Source organism: Neolamprologus multifasciatus, chromosome 12 (genome assembly GCF_963576455.1).
Source record: "Neolamprologus multifasciatus chromosome 12, fNeoMul1.2, whole genome shotgun sequence".
Classification (NCBI taxonomy): Eukaryota; Metazoa; Chordata; class Actinopteri; order Cichliformes; family Cichlidae; genus Neolamprologus; species Neolamprologus multifasciatus.
Window position 1 is genome coordinate 2,122,824 of NC_140450.1, and position 21,148 is coordinate 2,143,971.

Here is a 21,148-nt window from a genome sequence, read left to right on the forward strand (position 1 = left end):
TTGCTCATGGAGGTGCTGAATTAACCCTTTAAGACCTACCATAGAACCAAGTCCACCAGAGCTTATATTATATGTTTACATGCTGTGGAGCCATTTTTGGGAGCATTTCAAGTTGCTATACATCAATACAACCATTATAGCCCAGATTTTAATAATATGTCTGCATGAAGTGCATAGTAATTACATAAATTGCAAAAAAGTGCAATAAACTACAAAAAAATTGAAAATCGTTTTTTTAACATATATTTCTAGTTAGAGAAATTTAAGAGGCTTATCCCTCAAAACTGTAAATACAAAAAAGTTTCCCACCACAGGAAATTTATTTTGAGTGTCTTCATAGTTTTATTTTTGAAATACACCAATTTTTATACACTGCAGGAAAAACGAAAATAAATATTATAATGCAAATTTGCAAAAAAGCAGCATATGCATCAAAATAAACTATTTCCAGCAGTGCAATATGAGTCCTAAGCATCCCAGAAACCACACAGAAAGTCATAAAGTCAAAGATAACTTTTAAAAACACCAGTATAGGCTCATGAGGCCCTGATAGTAAAAAACTATATTTCCGCGAAAATGACGCCACTTCCGGTTTCGGGCAGGTCATGGCGGACATGCGATAGTTCACGCTGATGGACGTAGGAAGTGTTACAAACAGCTGATCGGATCGGTAAAGCGTGTTTCTGGAATATTATGTTTTTTGTTGCTGCAAGTGCTTTTATGCAGTTTTTGCAAAGCTATATGTGGAAGGAAACTGTGACCGAGGACAAGCTGATGGCAGAAGATGTAAGTACAACTCCTCCGGTTTCATATGCAAAAAAAATTACTGCGCTAGCTCACGTGGTTGCAGAGCTACCGGGGTTTAAAAATAGTTACGCAAAACAGAGCGTGCTGCTCTGACCGGCTTTAAAGGGTTAAAAGAGTCCAGTCTGAGTGCTTTCAGTAGTTTCCTGGTTACACAGACCGATGAATGGGAGCAAAACGTCGGCTGATCTGCAGAGAAGACCAACTTTGCATAAGGAACATTTTAGAGACTGTAAAGTTCTCGTATGAGTTGCAAACATTGGACCACATCGGCGTCCGAGCTGATACATTAGAAAAATTCAATTAAAAGCTTTGGACCCCCCCCTACATGCTGCAGCTCTCACTGCAACTCAGGAGCACCGCTGCTGTCAGCTTTAAGCAGAGTTTACCCGACAGCTGAATAACAGACTGTCTGCATACAAACAGCTTAGCTTTAATTGGATCTTCATTCTCCATCTTTGTGCTAGTCTGAAACAAAGGGTCAGCGGATGAGTTTGATAAATGACTTCTTTTGGCTTTTTACCCACAGAGGTTTGGATTGTGACTACAGTGACACGCGCTGGCGTTCCTTTATCTCCCCCTGGGTGTTTGGGCTTGATGGACTGCATCATTACTGTGTGTGTGTGTGTGTGTCTGTGTGTGCGTTTCATCAGTTTTTGTCAATGCTTTCTGTTCTCATATACTCTAAATGCATTTTGCAGTCCATGCACGTCTGTTTTTGTTGTAAATGTGAGTGAAACAGTCGAGCTGTCGAGTCTTCCCGGCGCCGACTTCCTGCTGTGCTTTCAGTGCCACCAGTAACAGCTTCATAATCATCAAACGCTACCTTCAGCATGAACACAGGCTACAGATGGCAAGAAAAAGTTCTTATAGATGAGAGCGATTTCCTTTGATAAATGCGATGAATCCACACCTCAAATGTTCGATACTTTTTATATGATTGATTCATGTAAACAAGCATCACGTTTCAGCCTCCTAGAGGTCTGAACTAAACTTAGTACCTTGATCAGAAAACTAAACTTCCTTTTTATTTCTCTTAACCTTTAACTTAAGTCTAAAAAATGTCCTACATGTGGGACTAATAAAGATTTATCTTAATCTTAATCAGCAAATTTGCGTTGCCGCCCTCTGGACATGGAAACAAATCGGTTTCAGGTTTTCTGAATATTCCCGAGTCTGTGGGCAAAGAGCCGGTGACTGTCACGAGTCTTCGGTCATAGATGGAGGCTTTGTAAACAAACACGTCTCCTGTTAGGCACATGAATGCGTCTCAGTCAAGCCTGTCTGCCTGTAGCGCTGCAGACACCCTCATCTCGTCTTCAGCTGCAGCGTACACGACCGTGAGAGACGTATTGGCAGAGATCTGGAGCTGGCAGCTGGGTACAGCTAGCATTTGTTTTCTATCCAATCACGGTGCAGTCATCCTGTTTGTCTGATTTATGGTGTGCCAAATTTAAAATGAGATATGGCGCGCTGCGTGGGGAAAATTGGACATCCATTAATCGGATCAAACGTCTGCGGCGTCAGTGTATATATATAGCAAACCTAAATTCACAGAGATTCAGCTGGGAATACATTTCTTTTCACAACCTTCATCTCTTAGCTCTGCTGCTGCATGTAGTGAAGTATGTGTGCAGTTTATTGGTCACCTTTCTGTTGCCACTGTCCTCCTGACCTTTCCTCAGACCGTCCTTCGCTGATTGTTTCCCCACAGGCGAAACCACGCAGTTATTTTTCTCCCAATGTTTAGGATATAAAATGCTGTGGTGGCAGTAACATCAAGTTAGCCGGCAAAGCTCGCAGTGAAAAATGTCAAATTAACTTCTTCTAAAGGTCTAAAGGTTCACATTTACAAGTTCAGAGGCAGAAGAAATGCTTTTAGATTCCATATGTTTGGCAGTTCTTTCTTTTAGGCTGTCACAGCTAAAGGCACAGCATGACATCATGGATATGTGCGTCTAGTTATGTTTAAAAACTTTAAGATATGTGTGTCTGTGACATCCAGGTCATCGTAGTCAAAGGAGCTTGCAAAGAAAAGCGTCTGGACTTCTTTAAGTCGCTTGAAGACGTTTCACCTTCATCAGAGAAGCTTCTTCAGTTCTAAGGTCAAAAGGTGTGAAACTGGATGTGATTGGGACCCACACCCAGTTTCACACCTTGGCTCAGGCGATTAGAGGATCATCAGGGGGTCCTTTTGTCCCTCTGTGGGGGGAAACTCCCACTAGGTTTAAATCTGGGACTCTCCACCATTTGACCTTAGAACTGAAGAAGCTTCTCGGATGAAGGTGAAACGTCTTCAATGCATTGTCCTTTGATTTAAGACATGTATGGGGCAGCACGGTGGCACGGTGGTTAGCACTGTTGCTGCACAGCAAGAAGGTCCTGAGTTCAATTCCACCATCAGGTCTTTCTGTGTGGAGTTTGCATGTTCTCCCCGTGTTTGCGTGGGTTCCCTCCGGGTACTCCGGCTTCCTCCCACCGTCCAAAGACATGCAGCTTGTGGGGATAGGTTAACTGATAATCCAAATTGTCTCTAGGTGTGAATGTGCGAGTGAATGTGAGTGTGAATGGTTGTCTGTCCCTGTGTGTTGGCCCTTCGACAGACTGGCGACCTGTCCAGGGTGTACCCCGCCTCTCGCCCTATGACAGCTGGGATAGGCTCCAGCGCCCCCCGCAACCCTGAAAAAGGATAAGCGGAAGCGAATGGATGGATGGATAATTTCTGCACTTTTCTGCACTTTTCTGGATTAAGTCTGTAGTTCCAAACTTTTTCTGACATGTCAGATAAAGTTTCTTGTCCCAGAATCCAAAATTCAATCAGTCAGCAATAAAAAAAGGATCAAAGATGACTTTCAGTGTAATCTTTTGTCGCTTTAACGTCTTTTTTTCTTCTTAATTCAACTTAATTTCACGGCGTATGTTTACCTGTCGCCATCTGCACCCCACCTGCAGTGGCTCTGTGCCCCGACAGCAGGCCCCGCCCCACGGTGCGCTGCTCCACAGTGGGATGCTATAAAAACAAAGATTGCACCAACAAACTACAGAGCTGGATGTTAGAAGACATTAGAGGCCCGTAGTGCTGCACAGACCATCCTCAACATGCAAGAAACTTTAATGTGCTGCTTTAGCTTCATCACCTGATTGTTAGCACTGCCCTGTGATAGGATAAACATAGTAGTGCTTTACTTGACTTGTTGCAGGTGCCTGTGATTGCCTTCATATTTGCTTTTATTATTCACAGCAGCCATAAGGAGAGCTCCGTTATTCATGTTAATATAGATGATTGTAAACATTATTAATTGTATTGTCTTTTTAACATCTAGTTAGTGTATTTCTCCTTTTTCGCTCACGCTTTCTTCTCTGTGTTTTAGGTCCAGGGGCTCGAGTGGATGGTGTCCTTGTACAACAACAATCTCAACGGCATCTTGGCTGATGAAATGGGGCTCGGCAAAACCATCCAAACCATCGCCCTTATCACCTACCTGATGGAGCACAAGAGGATCAACGGTCCCTTTCTCATCATCGTTCCTCTCTCGTTAGTGCTTCTCTTCCAGTATCAATCGTGGCTCTTATCTCGCGATGTCATGACACCCTAAGATCTAACGTTATTAGAGTCACCTTTGAAAAGAACTTCAAATGATAATCACTCGTGTGAAGGCTTTATTTTTGTTGGTGTATTAGCAGCACTACACAGCTGCATTAAACATGCATTGTGCATGAAGGTGCTTATTGTTATTGAAGTTAAATTGGTGTTCTTAGGCCACTTCCTGTTAGTATGAGGTAGATGGAGGCACGGGCAGACACTCACAGACGTGTTTCAGGTCTCGCTTCTCTTCTGTGTTTTGACACCAGGTGCTGAATTGTGGAGCTGCTGGTTTGCTTTGCCTGTGATAATTGAGGCAATGTGCAGAGAAAAGTTCAGCCAATCAAATTGCATTTATTCAGATACGTCAGTGCAGCTACTTGGCACTCAGATTGTGTTACTGAAATAACCTGAGAGTACGCTAGGTTGTCATTCAACATTTAAACTGCAGGAGAAATAAATCATTGAGTAATCAGAACATCTTATGTAGCCAAAGCAGCAAAGTTCATGCTAACTGCTAATGGAAGCTTCCCCTGTGGGAGAGATGCCACCTGACCCCTGAGATGGATATGACATTACTGCTCTAGTTCAATTCAATTCAATTCAATTTATTCATATAGCGCCAAATCACAACAAAAGTCGCCTCAAGGCGCTTCATAGATACAGAGAAAAACCCAACAATCATATGACCCCCTATGAGCAGCACTTTGGCGACAGTGGGAAGGAAAAACTCTCTTTTAACAGGAAGAAACCTCCAGCAGAACCAGGCTCAGGGAGGGGCGGGGCCATCTGCTGTGATTGGTTGGTGTGAGAGAAGGAAGACAGGATAAAAGACACTCTAGTGACTGCAGCAGGACAGAGGCATTACCTCATCAATAAAGTTTATGTGACCCTGCACGCCCCTCAAACCACACGGTGTTCTGGTTATGGCTTTCTTTTCTTTACTGTGCTTTCACAGTACTTTTTGGGTTTAGCACAGTCTTCGGTCCAATCGATCAGCTCTCCTGCTGCCTCTGCTCTCGTCACCCGGCGTCACTAAAAAGACCTGATTACGCCTGCTGCACCACCGCTCCCCTGCTGCAGAGCCAAAGACCTCACCTCTGCCACAGTTTAGTTTTTTAAGCTGCTAAAACAGCACGGGAGGATAATTAGCATGTCTGAGTGTTTTTGCCCCGAACAAAGATGCTGAATTTTAGTACAAGGCTGTGTGCATCTCATTATAGGGTCAAAGGAGCCAAAATATTTGATGGCAGTTTAATGATGATAGAGAGGCTTGTATTTATTTCATTTATTTCATGTGTGGGACCGCTCACGAACACTTTATAACTGTGCAACATTCAGGCTAAAAACAACCCATAATGCATTATTGACCATTACAAAATAACATCTGATAATGTGAATAACTGATGACTTTACGGGTGTGGTCGAAATAAATCTTTAAAACTGTTTTTAGAGTGTGGGAATATGTCCAGTTACTGATCCAGCTTCATGAAGTGTGTGATTCCCCTCACAGGAAAGCAGCGTGCTGTCGTTCAGGGGGGAAAAGTCAAAGTGGTTTAGGGCTGATGAAAGTGTGCAGAGTGCAGGAAAACACTCGACTTTTTAACTGTTATTCCTTTTAATGTTGGTTTCTAACTGCAGGTGTTTGAAGATTAGAGCGAACAACGGTTGTTTTTAGCAGCAAGCCTATTTTTTTAATGATTAATGAGCAGAGCACTTTTTTCTTTCTAAGTGATGGAAGCTGAGCGGAGGCTTAATTCGCTGCTCAAGGCCACTGTGTGTAATGTGCTCTTTAATATGCATAGTGTGCAAATATGGAGGCTAAAACGGTCTGTTTTTTAGCACACAGCAGTTTATCCCAGTGTGCCACTGAACCAGAGCTCATCTCGTCTCTGCTTTTGTGCATTTTCATGGTTTCTTTGGCTGGTTTTGTAAATGAAGTGTTGATGAATCTGTCGTCTTTGAAGATTCTGACCACATTTAAATGCTGTTTTCAGGACCTTGTCTAACTGGGTCTATGAGCTCGACAAATGGGCTCCGTCTGTGGTTAAAATTGCTTACAAGGTGAGACAAATCTCTGTTTTTTAGTCTAGTCTCTTTTTTCACATCACAGATGTTCAGATTTTCTGCTCTTTACGACAGAACGTTGTCTCTTCTTTGTCTCTCCACACAGGGCACCCCTGCTTTGCGTCGTGGGCTGGTGCCTCAGCTCCGCAGCGGGAAGTTCAACGTCTTGCTGACCACCTATGAATACATCATCAAAGACAAGCATATACTGGCTAAGGTGAAAAGGATCAAACCTCTTTCTTCTATCTATAATGTGCTTCCTAACTTGAACCCTGTTGCAGCGTCTCCGTCTTCACAAATATCCACAAAATGAGCAAAAGGAAATTACGGTGAGCTTCCATCCACCGCCGCTGCCGAAGCTCAAATCACCAAAACATCTGGAGAAGCGACAGAACTGTGATTGTTGTTTGTTTCGTGCAGTAATTTGAGAGATGTTAAGTTTCCTCGCTTTGCTTTTCATCTCGTCAGTTGAATAAATCATGCGTCATGCATTATTCACTGACGCTCGCTTTTGCACTTTGTACATTTTGTTGTTTTTAATGAACAAACTTTTCATCTTCAGCTAAAATTCAGATTTTTGTTTTTCTCACTCGAGGCTTTTTAAAGGTTAAATAATAAAATGTAACTAGAACACAGGGATTTGCAAATCTTACAAAACTATATTTTATTCACAACAAAACACAGAAAACACATCAAATGTTTAAACCGAGTGAAATAATTGTTCATTTTGAATCTGATGGCAGCAATATGTCTCCAAAACAACAGTTTGCCACTGTGCAGCATCCTCTCTTGTTTTAACATCAGCCCACATCATCAAACATCTGGAGCTGAGGAGAGCAGCAGCTGGAGGAAAGCTTCCAGCCTTTTGTTGCTCGGACTGTTGTTCAGATGTGTTGCTGCCATCAAAATCAAAACGAGCCAATATTTCACCTAAAATTGTGCATTTGTTCAGTTTAAACACGTAATATGTTTTCTCTAAAATATGAGATCTGCAATCTGTAAATTCTGTTTTTATTGACATTTTACAGCCTTTTTGTGCTCATAATACACATTATATGACGGGTCAGATGAGAACGTGTGAAACACGCTAAATAAAAGGCAGAAGCTTGTTGTTTGTGTTTAGAATTATTCTGCAGCCTGTTCTTAATAAGTGCTGGCCTGTTGTGGGGTTTGTTGCTCTGTTTTTTTTTTTGTTTGTTTGTTCCTGTGTTTTGTTTTTGTTTTTTTGTTGTTGTTATTGTCTTTATTGTCTGTGTTCCTCTGTCCCGCTGTTTGTGAATGTGTAAAAATTTTGAAACTTGCATAAATAAATACATTAAAAATAATAATAATAATTATTCTGCAGCCTGACGGTCGTCAAAGTGCAAAATCAAACTCCTGCAGCGACGACTGAGATACAAACTGAAATATTTAAAATGCTCATTTGCGCTCGGGTTCTGTTTCGTGTCTCCTACAGATTCGCTGGAAGTACATGATCGTTGACGAGGGTCATCGCATGAAGAACCACCACTGCAAACTGACACAGGTGCTGAACACGCACTACGTGGCCCCCCGTCGGCTGCTCCTCACCGGGACTCCTCTGCAGAACAAGCTGCCCGAGCTGTGGGCGCTGCTCAACTTCCTGCTGCCCACCATCTTCAAGTGCTGCAGCACCTTCGAGCAGTGGTTTAACGCACCCTTCGCCATGACAGGAGAGAGGGTAGGTGCCAGGAGAGCGACCGGTGTCTTAGTTTGAAGCTAACGCTGGCTGATGCTGAATCTGGGTTTTGCAAATCAAGTTAATAATTAGTTTTAACCTTCGTAGATCAAACAATAATACATAATGCATTTTGTTTTGTCATGTAGTATAAATTTACAAAGGAGATATGAGAAAGAGACGAATCATTTCTGAAAGCTCTGAGATTAAAGAGACTGAAGAAGTTTTACAGTTTGGCTGTCGTGATCTCACTCATGGCAGAAACCATCAGAAGGAACCTCGGGCACAGAAATGGTTAATAAGTCCTTCATGTCATTTGGATCAAGGCCACTTAAAACTTTTAAAGTGATGATAAGTACAGACATTATCATTCATTATCAGAAAAGTGTAAAAACTGAAATCCTTTTAAAAACTGTATTTACAGCCTTTTCTTGCTGTAACGGGCTGATTTTTACTGAACACAGAAATACCCTAACCCCATTTAAAGCTGTTAAATGGACCTGCTTCCATCTGTTCCCCTCAGCTCGCTGCTTTTCTTTGCAGCAGTCACATGTTTCATTACTCCTGGCAAGGAAGCAAAGGGAAGTTATTTAGGTCATTTATGTGTAAAATTTAACACGGCTCATTTAAATGCATAAGGGAGAATGTTTTTATACCCACTGCATTAAGACTCTGTTAGTGTTCTGAATGTCTGAGTATCCACAGGGAATTTTATTTCCTGTCCCTGGAAAGTTCAGTGAGTCTCACAAAAACAGGCAGGATTCAAAAAGTAAAAGATTTCAATAAATAGACACCTGAGAGTTAATCTGGGTGTCGTCACTACAGGAGTGACGTTTCACGTCCTACATTTAGAAGCAGTTTCCTCATCGACTGCTTTCGATGCTTCTGTACAGTCTTCCAAAGGGATGATCTGATATCCTCGTGTTGGTGTTGTTCCCAGATCATCATGAAAATGTTGTTCCAGGTTCAACATTGCAAGTGACCACTCACATTATTGTGACGTTATTCTTTTGCGCACCAACCCATTCGTGCATTTATGAAATTCCAATGTTGCGAGGACAATATCAATTCTGCTTAGCGATTATTAAAGGGTCAGGGTCAGGGTTAGGGTCCGTTGATCGGCGGACAAAGGCGGTTTCTCGCAGCTTAAGTACAGTTTTTTGTTTTACGCCGGTTTTTCCCGAAGTCGCAAAAGTATGACATCACAACATTCTGATTGGTCACTTGCAATGTTGATCCTGGAACAACCTTTAGTATGATGATCTGGGAACAACACCAACACGAGGATATCAGATCGCGCCTTCCAAAGAGCACGAGCGGTAGCCAGCATGGAAGTGGTCTCTGATATCTGTCTGTGCTCAGCAGTCATGTGACTGCGGTTTGGACAAAGGTCTCGGTTCAATGCTAGGAGAGGACACAGTCCTTTGGGGTCGTGTCGTATCAAACATGTGGACTTTCATGTGGGAGAAGGCAAAACGTTCAAATCCCCCGTAGCAGTGCCCGCTCCCACCAAGTTCAACGATCCATCTTTAGGTTACATGCAGCTCATCTCATATTACTTTTTTAGATGCATATAATTAAAAGTTATAGATGATTTCTAAGCTGAACAATAAGTTGTGTTCTGCTCATTTCCAGCTGTACAAGCGTTGCATGATTTAGGAAAAGAATATTTAAGCGTATTTTTGCTTTCTTGCGCTAGTAGTTGCTGTTTTAGTTCATGAAAAACAATTTGTTGCCCTGAGTGCAACAGAAGCAGCGTGGCCAAACAATTTTTAATTAAAACGGCACCCTTAAGGAAAACGTGGATACAGGTACGCTTCTTATCATCAGTAAGGTTTCAGTGATGTGTAATAATGGCAGCAGAGTGAGTCAGTGGTTGGAAACAGGCCGGACCCTCCTGTCTGGGATTTGCATGTTCTTTGTGTGCCAGCGTGGGTTTCTTCCAGGAGCTGTTGTTTATCTCGCCGTGGAGAACATGGCGTGATAATAACAACCTGCAAAAGAGCTTCTTTCTCTTAAGAGTTTTACTTCTGGGTTAAATGACGGTTTAGCGTAAAGTCGGCAGGCAGGAATCTCGTCACTCTGCACGAAACAAACAGCTGCGAGGCATCACCTCTCCCTCTTTCTGACGCGTTCAGGTCGACTTAAACGAGGAGGAAACCATCTTGATCATCCGGCGTCTGCACAAAGTGCTCCGCCCGTTTCTCCTGCGCAGGCTGAAGAAAGAGGTGGAGTCTCAGCTGCCAGAGAAGGTGAGGTCAACACGACTGAACGTTGATGTAGGACGCTACAGAGTTCTCAGTGCACCAACCCTGCACTGCTGTTTGCATGTAACGCATGTGTAAGTCGCTCCTAATGAGCTGATTTTACACTTTGAGGAACGGGATAGTCTTCGCTGACCTTGGATGCAACATTCCTGCTTTCCAAAGTAATTGAAGCTGCAGGTTTGTACTGCATCGAGCTCCTGGCCTCACTGTAATTGAAGAAAAGGAGATAAAGTAGTCTGTGTGACCTAAACACATTGTTATCAACTTATACGGTTGCATCGCTTAACTGTTGTGACACAGAGCCAGACACCTTAACTGATGACAGGAAATTATCCGAAGCCTTCTTCTGACCATCCATTTATTCAAAAGAATGAAAGATTTTGAAGGAGATGACTTTCTAAGCTGAAGCACAAAGTCACAGCTTTTCTTTGTTATTATTCTGTCAAGTAACTTTTCTTTATTTTCATTCTCATTTTGTCAGTGCTGAGCTGACTGATGGGGATTTGGCTCAAACAGCCTCACTATTGAAAAGACGCCACTGTGCCACTGGAGTTTCATTTAATTGTTTATGTTGTCGTTCACGCAGGTGGAGTACGTCATAAAGTGCGACATGTCTGCCATACAGAAGGTTCTGTACCGCCACATGCAGAAAGGCATCCTCCTCACTGACGGCTCAGAGAAAGACAAGAAGGTAGATCATCGGCTCCTCGGCGTCGCTTTGTTCTGTCCGTGTCGACAAAGCCTTTGGGAAGAGTCTGCAGTTTGACATTAGAAGGACCTTGAGCTTTCTTTGAGTGCACATTTGCTATGTTTGCATAATTTAATTGGATATTATAAATTTAATTTGACTCCTGAAGCTACATTTTAATTTCCAAAGCACTCGCGGGAATATTCTGCCCATGACCTGCGTTCAAAACAAACTAGTCGGTGTTACCTGCGTCCACGACGTTGTAAAGAAGTGTAGTGCTGTCCATGGATACGTCACGATCGTGCTCATCAATGTGACCATGTAAAGGGGGGAGGAGCCCCTCTGAGAATCGCTGCCTTGTCGTGGTGGAGGGTTTGTGTGTCCCAGGGATCCCAGGGGCTTCTACCCCCTGCTGGGGTCTCCCATGGCAAGTTGGTCCTGGGTGAGAGACCAGACAGAGGGCGATTCAGAAGCCCAATCATGGGAACAGTTCACCCTGCCTGGGATGGGGTTACCGGGGCCCCGCCCTGGAGCCCAGGGCCAGGGAGGGTGAGCGTCTGGTGGCTGGGCCTTAGTCCATGGAGCCCCTGATGGCCCACCACCCGCAGGAGGGACGTTAGGGGTCGGGTGCAACTGGGACAAGAAATGCCTCCTGAATCTGAATCTCCTTTTGACTTTATTGAGCTTCGTGACAGATTTTCATCTTCTTTTATTAACTGAAGAAGCTCTGACAGCCCAGTGCACGCTGACTGACTTATTTTAGAAGCTGAGGAAATACTTCCTTCACGAGTTGGTAAAGATCAAACACAGAGTCGGCACCGCTCTGTTCCTCTGCAAACACGGCTCCAAACCAATCAGAATGTGGTTCCTTAAACAAATGTTGGAGCGGTCAAAACTTAGTTCACACCTTGTTTTCACTCCCACAAGTTTTTAAAAAATAGTTAATAATTAAAATAAGTAAAGTTTAAGTAAGTAAGTAAAGTTTATTTATTAAGCGCTTTTCATAGACAGGTGGTCACAAAGCGCTGCACACAGAGATTAAAATAAACAGTACGATAAATAGCAAAATGCACAATATAGAGTTTAAATGTAAATTAAAATCTAAAAATGTAAAAAGCATTGGTCAACAGAAAGCTTGTTTAAACAAGTTTTTAACTGTTTTTTAAAGGATTCCACAGAGTCAACCAAACGTAGTTGTAGAGGTCGACTGTTCCACAGCCTTGGTGCCACAGACTGAAAGGCTCCGCCCCCTTTCGTCTTCAGACGTATTCTGGGAGCAACCAACAAACTCTGAGTCTGTGAGCGGAGACGGCGAGCAGTCGTGTATTTTGTGAGAAGCTTGGATAAATAATCTGGAGCCATTTAGTGCTCTGTACGTTAAAACAATCATTTTAAAATGAATTCTAAAATCTATTAGGAGCCAATGTAAAGAACATAAAACAGGAGTGATGTGAGCTCGCTTGATAGAGCGAGTTAGTAGTCTGGCTGCTGCGTTTTGTATAGCTTGGAGGCGAGAAAGAGATGATTTATCCAAGCTGGTAAACAGGGAACTACAATAATCTAAACGCGATGACACAAATGCATGGACGATTTTTTCCAGTTCAGCTGAGGAGATCATATGTCGCAGTTTAGAAATGTTCCTTAAATGAAAGAAACAGGAAGGAGACAGAGATTTTACGTGTGAGTCAAGGCCCAAAGAAGAGTCAAATATTACTGGAAGATTTTGAATATTTGGCTCAGCAGAAGAAGAGAAAGGGGCAAGAACCTGACTGATTTTAGAATATAGATCAGGAGGAGCTATGATCATCGTCTCTGTCTTGTTCATGTTTAAAACAAGGTAATTGTTAGAAAGCCAATCAGAGAAATAATAATAAGGTCGTGTAGGTGATTGGTAGCATCAGCATATCCAGACTGTTTGGGTCTTTTTTACTCGTTTTATCTCTAATACATCTCTGCAGGGCAAAGGTGGAGCAAAGACCTTAATGAACACCATCATGCAGCTGAAGAAGATCTGCAACCACCCGTACATGTTCCAGCACATTGAAGTGAGTGTGGGATTGTTTGCTACAATATTTATGTCGATTTCAAACTGTTGCACATTTACTGAATTGTGATATTTAGGTTTGAGTTCAGGGTGAGAAGCAGATCATTGACCACGTGTGTGTCGCCCTGGTTTTCACTTCAGAGTGGAGTCTAGGATTCACCACACCTCACACACCAACATTAAACACCTGGTCCTTTTACATTTGCTACAAATTGGTTGTTTCCAAAGTTCCAAAGTGTTGGCTTGTGATGACCGTTAACGGCAACATCGGCCATATTTGTTCCACGCCGTGCTGATTCATGGTGTTGTTGGGACATTGCCTAAAAGTAAAAGTAATTCCTCAGATACCAGGAGAGCATTAAGCGTCTTGTCTTTGCTCTCGCGGGGAGTAATAGAACATATGGCTTGCAGTGTTTGCAGAAATTGATCAGGCTGGTAGACTTTGAGGCTGACGCTCGTTTGAGCCCATCTGTTTGGATGCTGGGGCGACTCTCTGTAACTGCTTCAGCCTCATGATTGAAGTCCTGATAGAGTCGTGTAAATGTGATCAAACAAAGGTTTTCATTGATGTTTAGTTCTTGTGTTTGTTAATGTTGGTTTGGTTCTCAGGTCCACACAGAAACAGAGCTGATAGATCAGCTGGTTAAAACCTGCCTGTTAATCTTGTGACACGTTCACAAGAAGTCACATATTTGCCGTTTATAGGACTTAGTTTAATTGTCTGTGTTGCTTTGACTTGTTGCTGTTCTCCATTGCAGGAATCCTTTGCTGAGCACTTGGGCTATCCAAACGGCATCATCAGTGGGTGAGTCGTACGATCAAACGCCTCGCGTCCTTCACTGTTACACTGTTACTGTTATGAAAACATAATAACACAGTGGCCAATCGATCTGTTTTGTGCTTTGAAAAGCACATTTGATTTAAGGCAGTGCTGTAGATGCTCATGCTGAGTAAATAAGTAAAATAAAGATTTAACAGATTTAAGCTCATATTGATGCTCAGACATCGTTAAGCACTTAACTGCTATATTCAGTTCTCCAGAGATTCAGAGTTTCCCGCCATGAACGTTTGCTTTTAATTTCATCTTTATTAATGATAAAAAATCCACACATGAAAGTGAATGATTAATATTGTTTACGTCAGTTTACACGAGTGCAGCGATAGAGCTCGTCAGTTTGTGTGGAATCATTGAACACCTAATTCAGGATGACGAGGTTTCACATGCAAGAAGCCAACGTGTCATAACTGCTGCATCTCTGCTGCGCTCGGCTCTAACTGGCACCAGAGAGCAATTATTCACAGCAGCCGTTCACCTCGAACCCCTCGTGTGAGAATGGGTCCACGTTTACATGGAACATGCCGGAAACAGCCAGCTGTGTTGCAGGAACAGGACGCGTGAACCCGACGTGAAAGACGGCGCCGATTTCATGGAAGGCGTATGCAGCGCGCTGGAACGAGAGTCAAAGTTTGAAGTGTTAAGCTCGCCGCCTAATGCTGCTTCAGGCACGAGGATCTCGAAACCTTAGAACAGGCTTTTCCTCGCAGCACGGCGGGCAATAAATGCTCACAAAGGAAATTGCGGCCGTTTCGACTTATGTAGCGCTCGACTCCAGGTACACGACGCCCAGCTGAAAACAAGTCGAGTTGCCTGACATTCACAGAATTTACAGAAGTGTAAAACTTTTGTGATTTATATCGTTGTCTGCACGATAAATGTGGGAATCTGAGATTTTGGTCATATCGCACAGCGCTAATTTTGCAGGATTTTTACTACAAAACATTCCAGAAAACAGGCGTGCTTTTGTCCCATTTTTGTGGAGACAGTGAAGGTTCCACGGTGTGCAAAGAAGAGCGTAAAGTCTGAAAAGGTTAAAGGTCGAGAAGCTCGAGAAGCTCTCATCGTAAATTGAAACCTTATTATTTGCAGCCTTTGTCACGCTCGTTATAAAACATATTACTGATGTTGTTTTAAATAGCACAGGTGTAACCAGTGATTTACCTCAACATACCTGAATGGGGGGTGTCCAGTGGAGTGTCACCTTATTTGCTACATAAACTGGGAATGTTCACTTTAGGCGAGGTGTTAAAGTTTTGCTCCACTTCATGTCACACAAACGGTATCTTGACCTAAAAATAGTTAACTACTTAACAAAAGATGCGTCGTGCACATAAAACATGATGAATAATAAAAACCACTGTTCATACCTGCTGTAAGCAGCAGCAAGCTTTTAAAAATGCGAACAGATTCTCTGTTTTTCAGAGAGCATTAACATCAGCGCCTGTGTGTTTGGGTTTAGCTGATGTTTGTCGTTGAAGTCAGGCCACAGGCCGGCATTTCTCTTCTTGGAGCTCCTGTGTTCAGTGACACGCTCATTAACAGAGCAGGAGGACATACAGCAGGGAAATAAGGATCGAACATGTCACCAATGTCCTGAGTAAATATATTTCTAAAGCTGCTTTTGAATCCACACATGTGAAGAAATCAAACCATGGACAGAGACAGAGTTTTTAACCCTTTAAGACCTACCATAGAACCAAGTCTGCCAGAGCTTATATTATATGTTTACATGCTGTGGAGCCATTTTTGGGAGCATTTCAAGTTGCTATACATCAATACAACCATTACAGCCTAAATTTTAATAATATGTCTGCATTAAGTGCATAGTAATTACATAAATTGCAAAAAAGTGCAATAAACTACAAAAAAATTGCAAATTGTTTTTGTTTTTTTAACATATATTTCTAGTTAGAGAAATTTAAGAGGTTTAAAAAAGTTGCACAAAATAGTTTCCCACCACAGGAAATTTCTTTTGAGTGTCTTCATAGTTTTATTTTTGAAATACACCAATTTTTATACACTGCAGGAAAAACGAAAATAAATATTATAATGCAAATTTGCAAAAAAGCAGCATATGCATCAAAATAAACTATTTCCAGCAGTGCAATATGAGTCCTAAGCATCCCAGAAACCACACAGAAAGTCAGAAAGTCAAACATAACTTTTAAAAACACCAGTATAGGCTCATGAGGCCCTGATGGTAAAAAACTACATTTCCACGAAAATGACGTCACTTCCAGTTTCGGGCAGGTCATGGCGGACATGCGATAGTTCGCGCTGATGGACGTAGGAAGTGTTATGAACAGCTGATCGGATCGGCAAAGCGTGTTTCTGGAATATTATGTTTTTGTTGCTGCAATTGCTTTTTATGCAGTTTTTGCAAAGTTATATGTGGAAGGAAACTGTGACCGAGGACAAGCTGATGGCAGAAGATGTAAGTACAACTCCTCTGGTTTCATATGCAAAAAAAATTATTGCGCTAGCTCACGTGGTTGCAGAGCTACCGGGATTTAAAAATAGTTACGCAAAACAGAGCGGCCTGCTCTGACCGGTTTTAAAGGGTTAACAACACAGTCTTGGTAATATATTGAAAAAAATCCAGCTGTATATTCTCATATTGGAGCTGTTTAATAAACAAATCACGCTGAAGACACAGAAACATTTAAGTAGCTTGAAGTTCCAGGAGACAGAGGACAGATTAAAAAGCTCAGATAATGTGTTGATGTTTCATAATGTTCTTCAGAGATTTAGTGAACATGTTTTCACAGAGATGACGTAAAAGCCCAGAGCTGCCTCAGCTGTTGTTCAAACTCTGAGTCAGGCTTTCATCGGCCAATTTGAAACCATTCCCTGCTGTCACACTAGATGCCACGCAGGCTTTAAAAGTCGATTAATAAAAGTTTATGATCCGTTTTTTGTTTTTACTATCTGCACTCAGGCCTGATCTGTACAGAGCATCTGGGAAGTTTGAGCTCCTCGATCGCATCCTGCCGAAGCTCCAGGCCACCAACCACAGAGTGCTGCTGTTCTGCCAGATGACCACTCTCATGACAATCATGGAGGACTATTTCGGATACCGCAACTTTCAGTACTTGCGTCTTGACGGTGAGCTCACACACACATCTGTTTGAGGTGTCCTGAGCTGAGCCTGTGAATCAGGACAAAGGCAGAATCAGCATATTTTAAAGTCCTGAAAGAAGCTGAGTGGAAACAAAATCAGATTCTGTCTTTGAGTTTTGTTGATATGCAGCGAGGGGATTAATGTTGTAGTATCTTTACCTGAGACAGTGAAGCAGCTTGTGGTGAGTGGAGCTGCTGGATTATTGCACTGCTCAAGAGAATGAAAGGAACCGTGGAAATCAATGCACGAATACTCAAGCTGAAAATCTGTTCGGATGTTCTTTGTGTCTAATTTACTGAGAACAAAACGATCGACTTGATTCAAAATCACACCAAATGTCAGAGTGAAAAGCTGAAAGTTGCTCCCACATGCCTGGACGCACTCTCGACAACATCTGGACGTACAACCGATGAGACGGCATGTGGTGTCCTGGGGCATTAGTGAGCCACTGGGTAAACTCTGGTGCTGTTTGGTGGGTTCAGATTCACTGAAGGTTCTCGAGTCACGTCCTCGTGTTTCTATTCCTTATCAGTCCTCGCTGGGTTCTCACTGGTTCTGCTCTGAGAGTCACCACCATCACTAGCAGCATATCAAAAACATAACACTTAAATGCTGTGGATCAAATGTTTGTGCATGTTTGAGGTTTTCCCCTCTTTGATGTGATCAGTGTTGGGTCATCGTTAAAAAAAGTAACTGTTGCACAAATTACACGGAACATTTTCTAAAAGTAATGCAGTACATTACTTAATTTGTTACATTACTTTTGTGTTTCTTCGTAAAATGACATGAAACATCGTCTCATAATTACCATTTAACAATCTAGACCTATAGGTTGCTGTCATACACACCAACACAATGAACGTTCGTATTTAACCAAAGATGGAAACCATTATAGAAAGACTTCAAAGCGATCGTCATGGTGATTCTACTCTAGAAACATGAACAGATAGAAACACAGGCTTCAGCCTGACGGCTCATCAGTTTGTTACCTGTTGAAGTTCAGGGTCTGGCTGGGGGCTGGAGTCAGCACTCACTCACCTTTAAGATCACTCTGGGGTCTTGGCTAGCTTAGCGTTAGCATGCTGTCTGTGCAGGTGCTAGCAAAGAGCCGAAGTTGTGTTAGCAGCATAATGCAGTTGTTTCTGTCCTGGATGCAGTTTTCACTTCATGCTCCTGTCCTTTTGTGGAATAAGAGTAATGTCTATACAGTGCAGATTGAGACACCATTTTCCTTCTCCTGCACACGAACTAGAGTGAGCTGATTGTAGCACAGTAAGCGAAATCGATAGGCAAACAGATGAACAATTCCAAGGAATCAAACTTACTGCGAACTGCTTCTCTACAAGAACCGGTTGTTGATGCTCATCCCCTGGCAGGGTACCAGTGCCTGCATATGGAGGTCTAAATAACCCTCCAAAATTTTCCTCCCCAGTTCACCACTGACCCACTGCCCTTCATGCTGGTGTCCCCAGAGTCTTTGACATCTGTCACAGGCTCAGTTTGGCATCTGTGGAGAGAATGGGCTGCTGTGCCAGACCTGCCAGTTCTCATGATGATCTCAGGTCAAATGAGTTGATCCACACAGTGCTGGTCTGTGAGCACATGTCCCACTAAAGGACTCTAGAACCCCATGCCAACCTCATGAAGTTGGTTTCTGGCGGTTTGGTCTGATATGTGCACGAGTAGCGTGCTGGAGGTCACTTTGTGTTGTTAGCTTGCTCTTCCTGTTTGTGTTCACACAAAGGAGCAGATACCAGTCCTGTTGCTGGGTTGATGTCCTGGTGTCTTTTCCACATTCTTCAGAATGCACTGGGAAGCACCAAAAAAACTTCTTATAACGGCTCATATCGATTTGCCACTCTTGGCGCAGTTGGACGGCCTGTGGAACTTAATTGGGCTGCGGTTATCTCACGGTTATCTCACGCTACCAGCAGTGGAAACAACAGGCAAAAAGCAGCATAGAGAAAAAAATAATTCAAGGAATGAGGAGAGGGCAGCGATCTGTGGCCACCACCTGCTAAACCATCCTCTGTTTGTTGTTACCTGCTGTCACTGTGATTTACAACAAAGCATGAAAATCTTGATGGTTGATGCAGGTTGATGCAGGATGATGTCCATCAGGTTTGCTGTTACACTGTGATGTGTTTTTGAGTCGTGGATTTTGGGCAACACTAAAATTATTAATCAGTACAAATTACAGTTCACAGACTAAACTTAAAAAAACGCTTTTGAATTAAATGTGAACCTCACGGCCACGGGCAGCATGTTTAGAAAGGGCAACAGTAAATGAAACGCAGCGCATTAGTCACAGTATATTTGTGGGCATTGAGCCCTTTAAATACATTATATGGTGTTTAAAGGACAACTTTCCTGCCTCTGCCATTAGGACTATTTTAATTTGTTGTAACTCAACAGCAGCCAGATCCACACACGTGCCATCGCAAACAAAAGACGGGTTATTAGCTACTGTGTCTGGCAGCAGAGACCCGAATCCACTGAGGAGCTGTCATTGATTGATTGATTGATTGATTTTTCCCCCGGGACTCATACTGAAACACAATAGGACGTTTAACTCGATAGCGTGTCCTTGATTTTAGCCTTACTGCAGATTTGTTTTTCCCAGCAGTGGAAATGAAAAGCGTTTCATCACAAACAGAAAGACTGTCACAGTTGGGCCAATTAAAAAAAATAGAAGTTCAATACTTTTGTCTTACTTTGTTAGATATAAAAGCACATTACACACTCCTGTGCTAAAGAGCACAGTGCAGCCTGTCCCGCTTCACACCAGCTCGCAGTGACTCTGTCTTCGTCTTTTTATGCCTCCATGCTGGTGGCTGTCCATCTGTCTCTGTGTTTTATGTCCATCCTCCTCGCTCTGATGAAAGCACCACTCTTGCATACTTTGAGGGAAATTATTGAAATTTAGAAAATGTTAATTTGCATTAAAAGGAAAGGTCTGTGTTGCAGTGACTTCATGGTGTCCTGCAGAAACACTTGGCTGTTATTTAAAGCAATAAGATAGATAGATAGATATAATTTTTATTTCGAACATGCAAATATAATTGAAATAACAACAGAAAAAAAAACAAAAAACAAAACTTAAAAATCATCAAGTTTTCATGTATATATCTTTGTCTACAGAATGCGTGTGCTCAAAAAGGAGTAGGATGAAGTTTACACCTTTCTTGTTCCTGCCCCCTTATTTCAAATTTCATTGCTTACAAATCCATATCCAGGATTCAACATTATTTGATCATGTATGGTTAACTATGTACAAGTCTAACACATTGAACATACACAAATAAAAACCATTTTCAGCACGTAAACCAGAACAACAACAAACTACATTTTTACATAAACGAATCACCCTGTCTATAACAGCCGCTCAATCTCTGAGCTTGTTTTATATCTTTGTGACAAACACCTTAATAAACACACAATGAGACGACTCAGTCACTGAGAGGAAGATTTCCTATATTCGTGCAATTTTTTTTTTTTTGAACAATCCTGTGAATTTTTGTATTGATGTACTTGTCTTGATTTCATCTGTACAGGTGTTCCACACACTAACTCCTCTGATAACCAGAATGAATCTATGGATAGCCCTTCCACTTCCCATTTATGCCCATAAGCCACCAACGGCCTCAGTGAGCTGGAACTAAACAAGCTGTTATAAGGTCAAACCACAGATATAAGACACGTTTGGTCAGACGTGGATGTGAAAGGCAGTAAATCACTGATGTGATTTTTGTTTTGGCGTTTTGTGGTGAAGAGTTCTCATCAAATCATTAACAGTTTCAGTCTGAAGCATCATTTTGATGCTCAGCATGTCCACTGTCTGCACAGTACAGCAAACTAAATGAAGATGTAAGCTCCTTACTCTGGACCCGTCTCTGGACTTCAGAGACGCCTCTGAAACAGTTTGATTGGTCTGAGATGAGGAGCAGTTTACACACGCTGGAGCAAACCAACAGGAAGAACTTCATGCAAACTTCAAACAAAGTGATGCTGTTTCTTATGATGCAAAAGGTTAAAACACC

The 21,148-nt window shown here is 42.3% G+C and overlaps 1 protein-coding gene across 1 annotated transcript in view; it reads left to right on the forward strand.

The window, feature by feature from the left end:
* Window positions 1–21,148, forward strand: part of smarca2 (SWI/SNF related BAF chromatin remodeling complex subunit ATPase 2) — a 61,816-nt gene that overhangs the window by 19,565 nt on the left and 21,103 nt on the right. Inside the window, exons 16-24 of the mRNA XM_085179944.1 lie at window positions 4,176–4,339; window positions 6,385–6,451; window positions 6,561–6,671; window positions 7,911–8,153; window positions 10,289–10,402; window positions 11,004–11,108; window positions 13,064–13,150; window positions 13,908–13,954; window positions 16,926–17,092. Of these exons, the coding sequence (XP_085036070.1) occupies window positions 4,176–4,339; window positions 6,385–6,451; window positions 6,561–6,671; window positions 7,911–8,153; window positions 10,289–10,402; window positions 11,004–11,108; window positions 13,064–13,150; window positions 13,908–13,954; window positions 16,926–17,092 (1,105 nt within the window). The remainder of the gene's footprint in view (window positions 1–4,175; window positions 4,340–6,384; window positions 6,452–6,560; window positions 6,672–7,910; window positions 8,154–10,288; window positions 10,403–11,003; window positions 11,109–13,063; window positions 13,151–13,907; window positions 13,955–16,925; window positions 17,093–21,148) is intronic.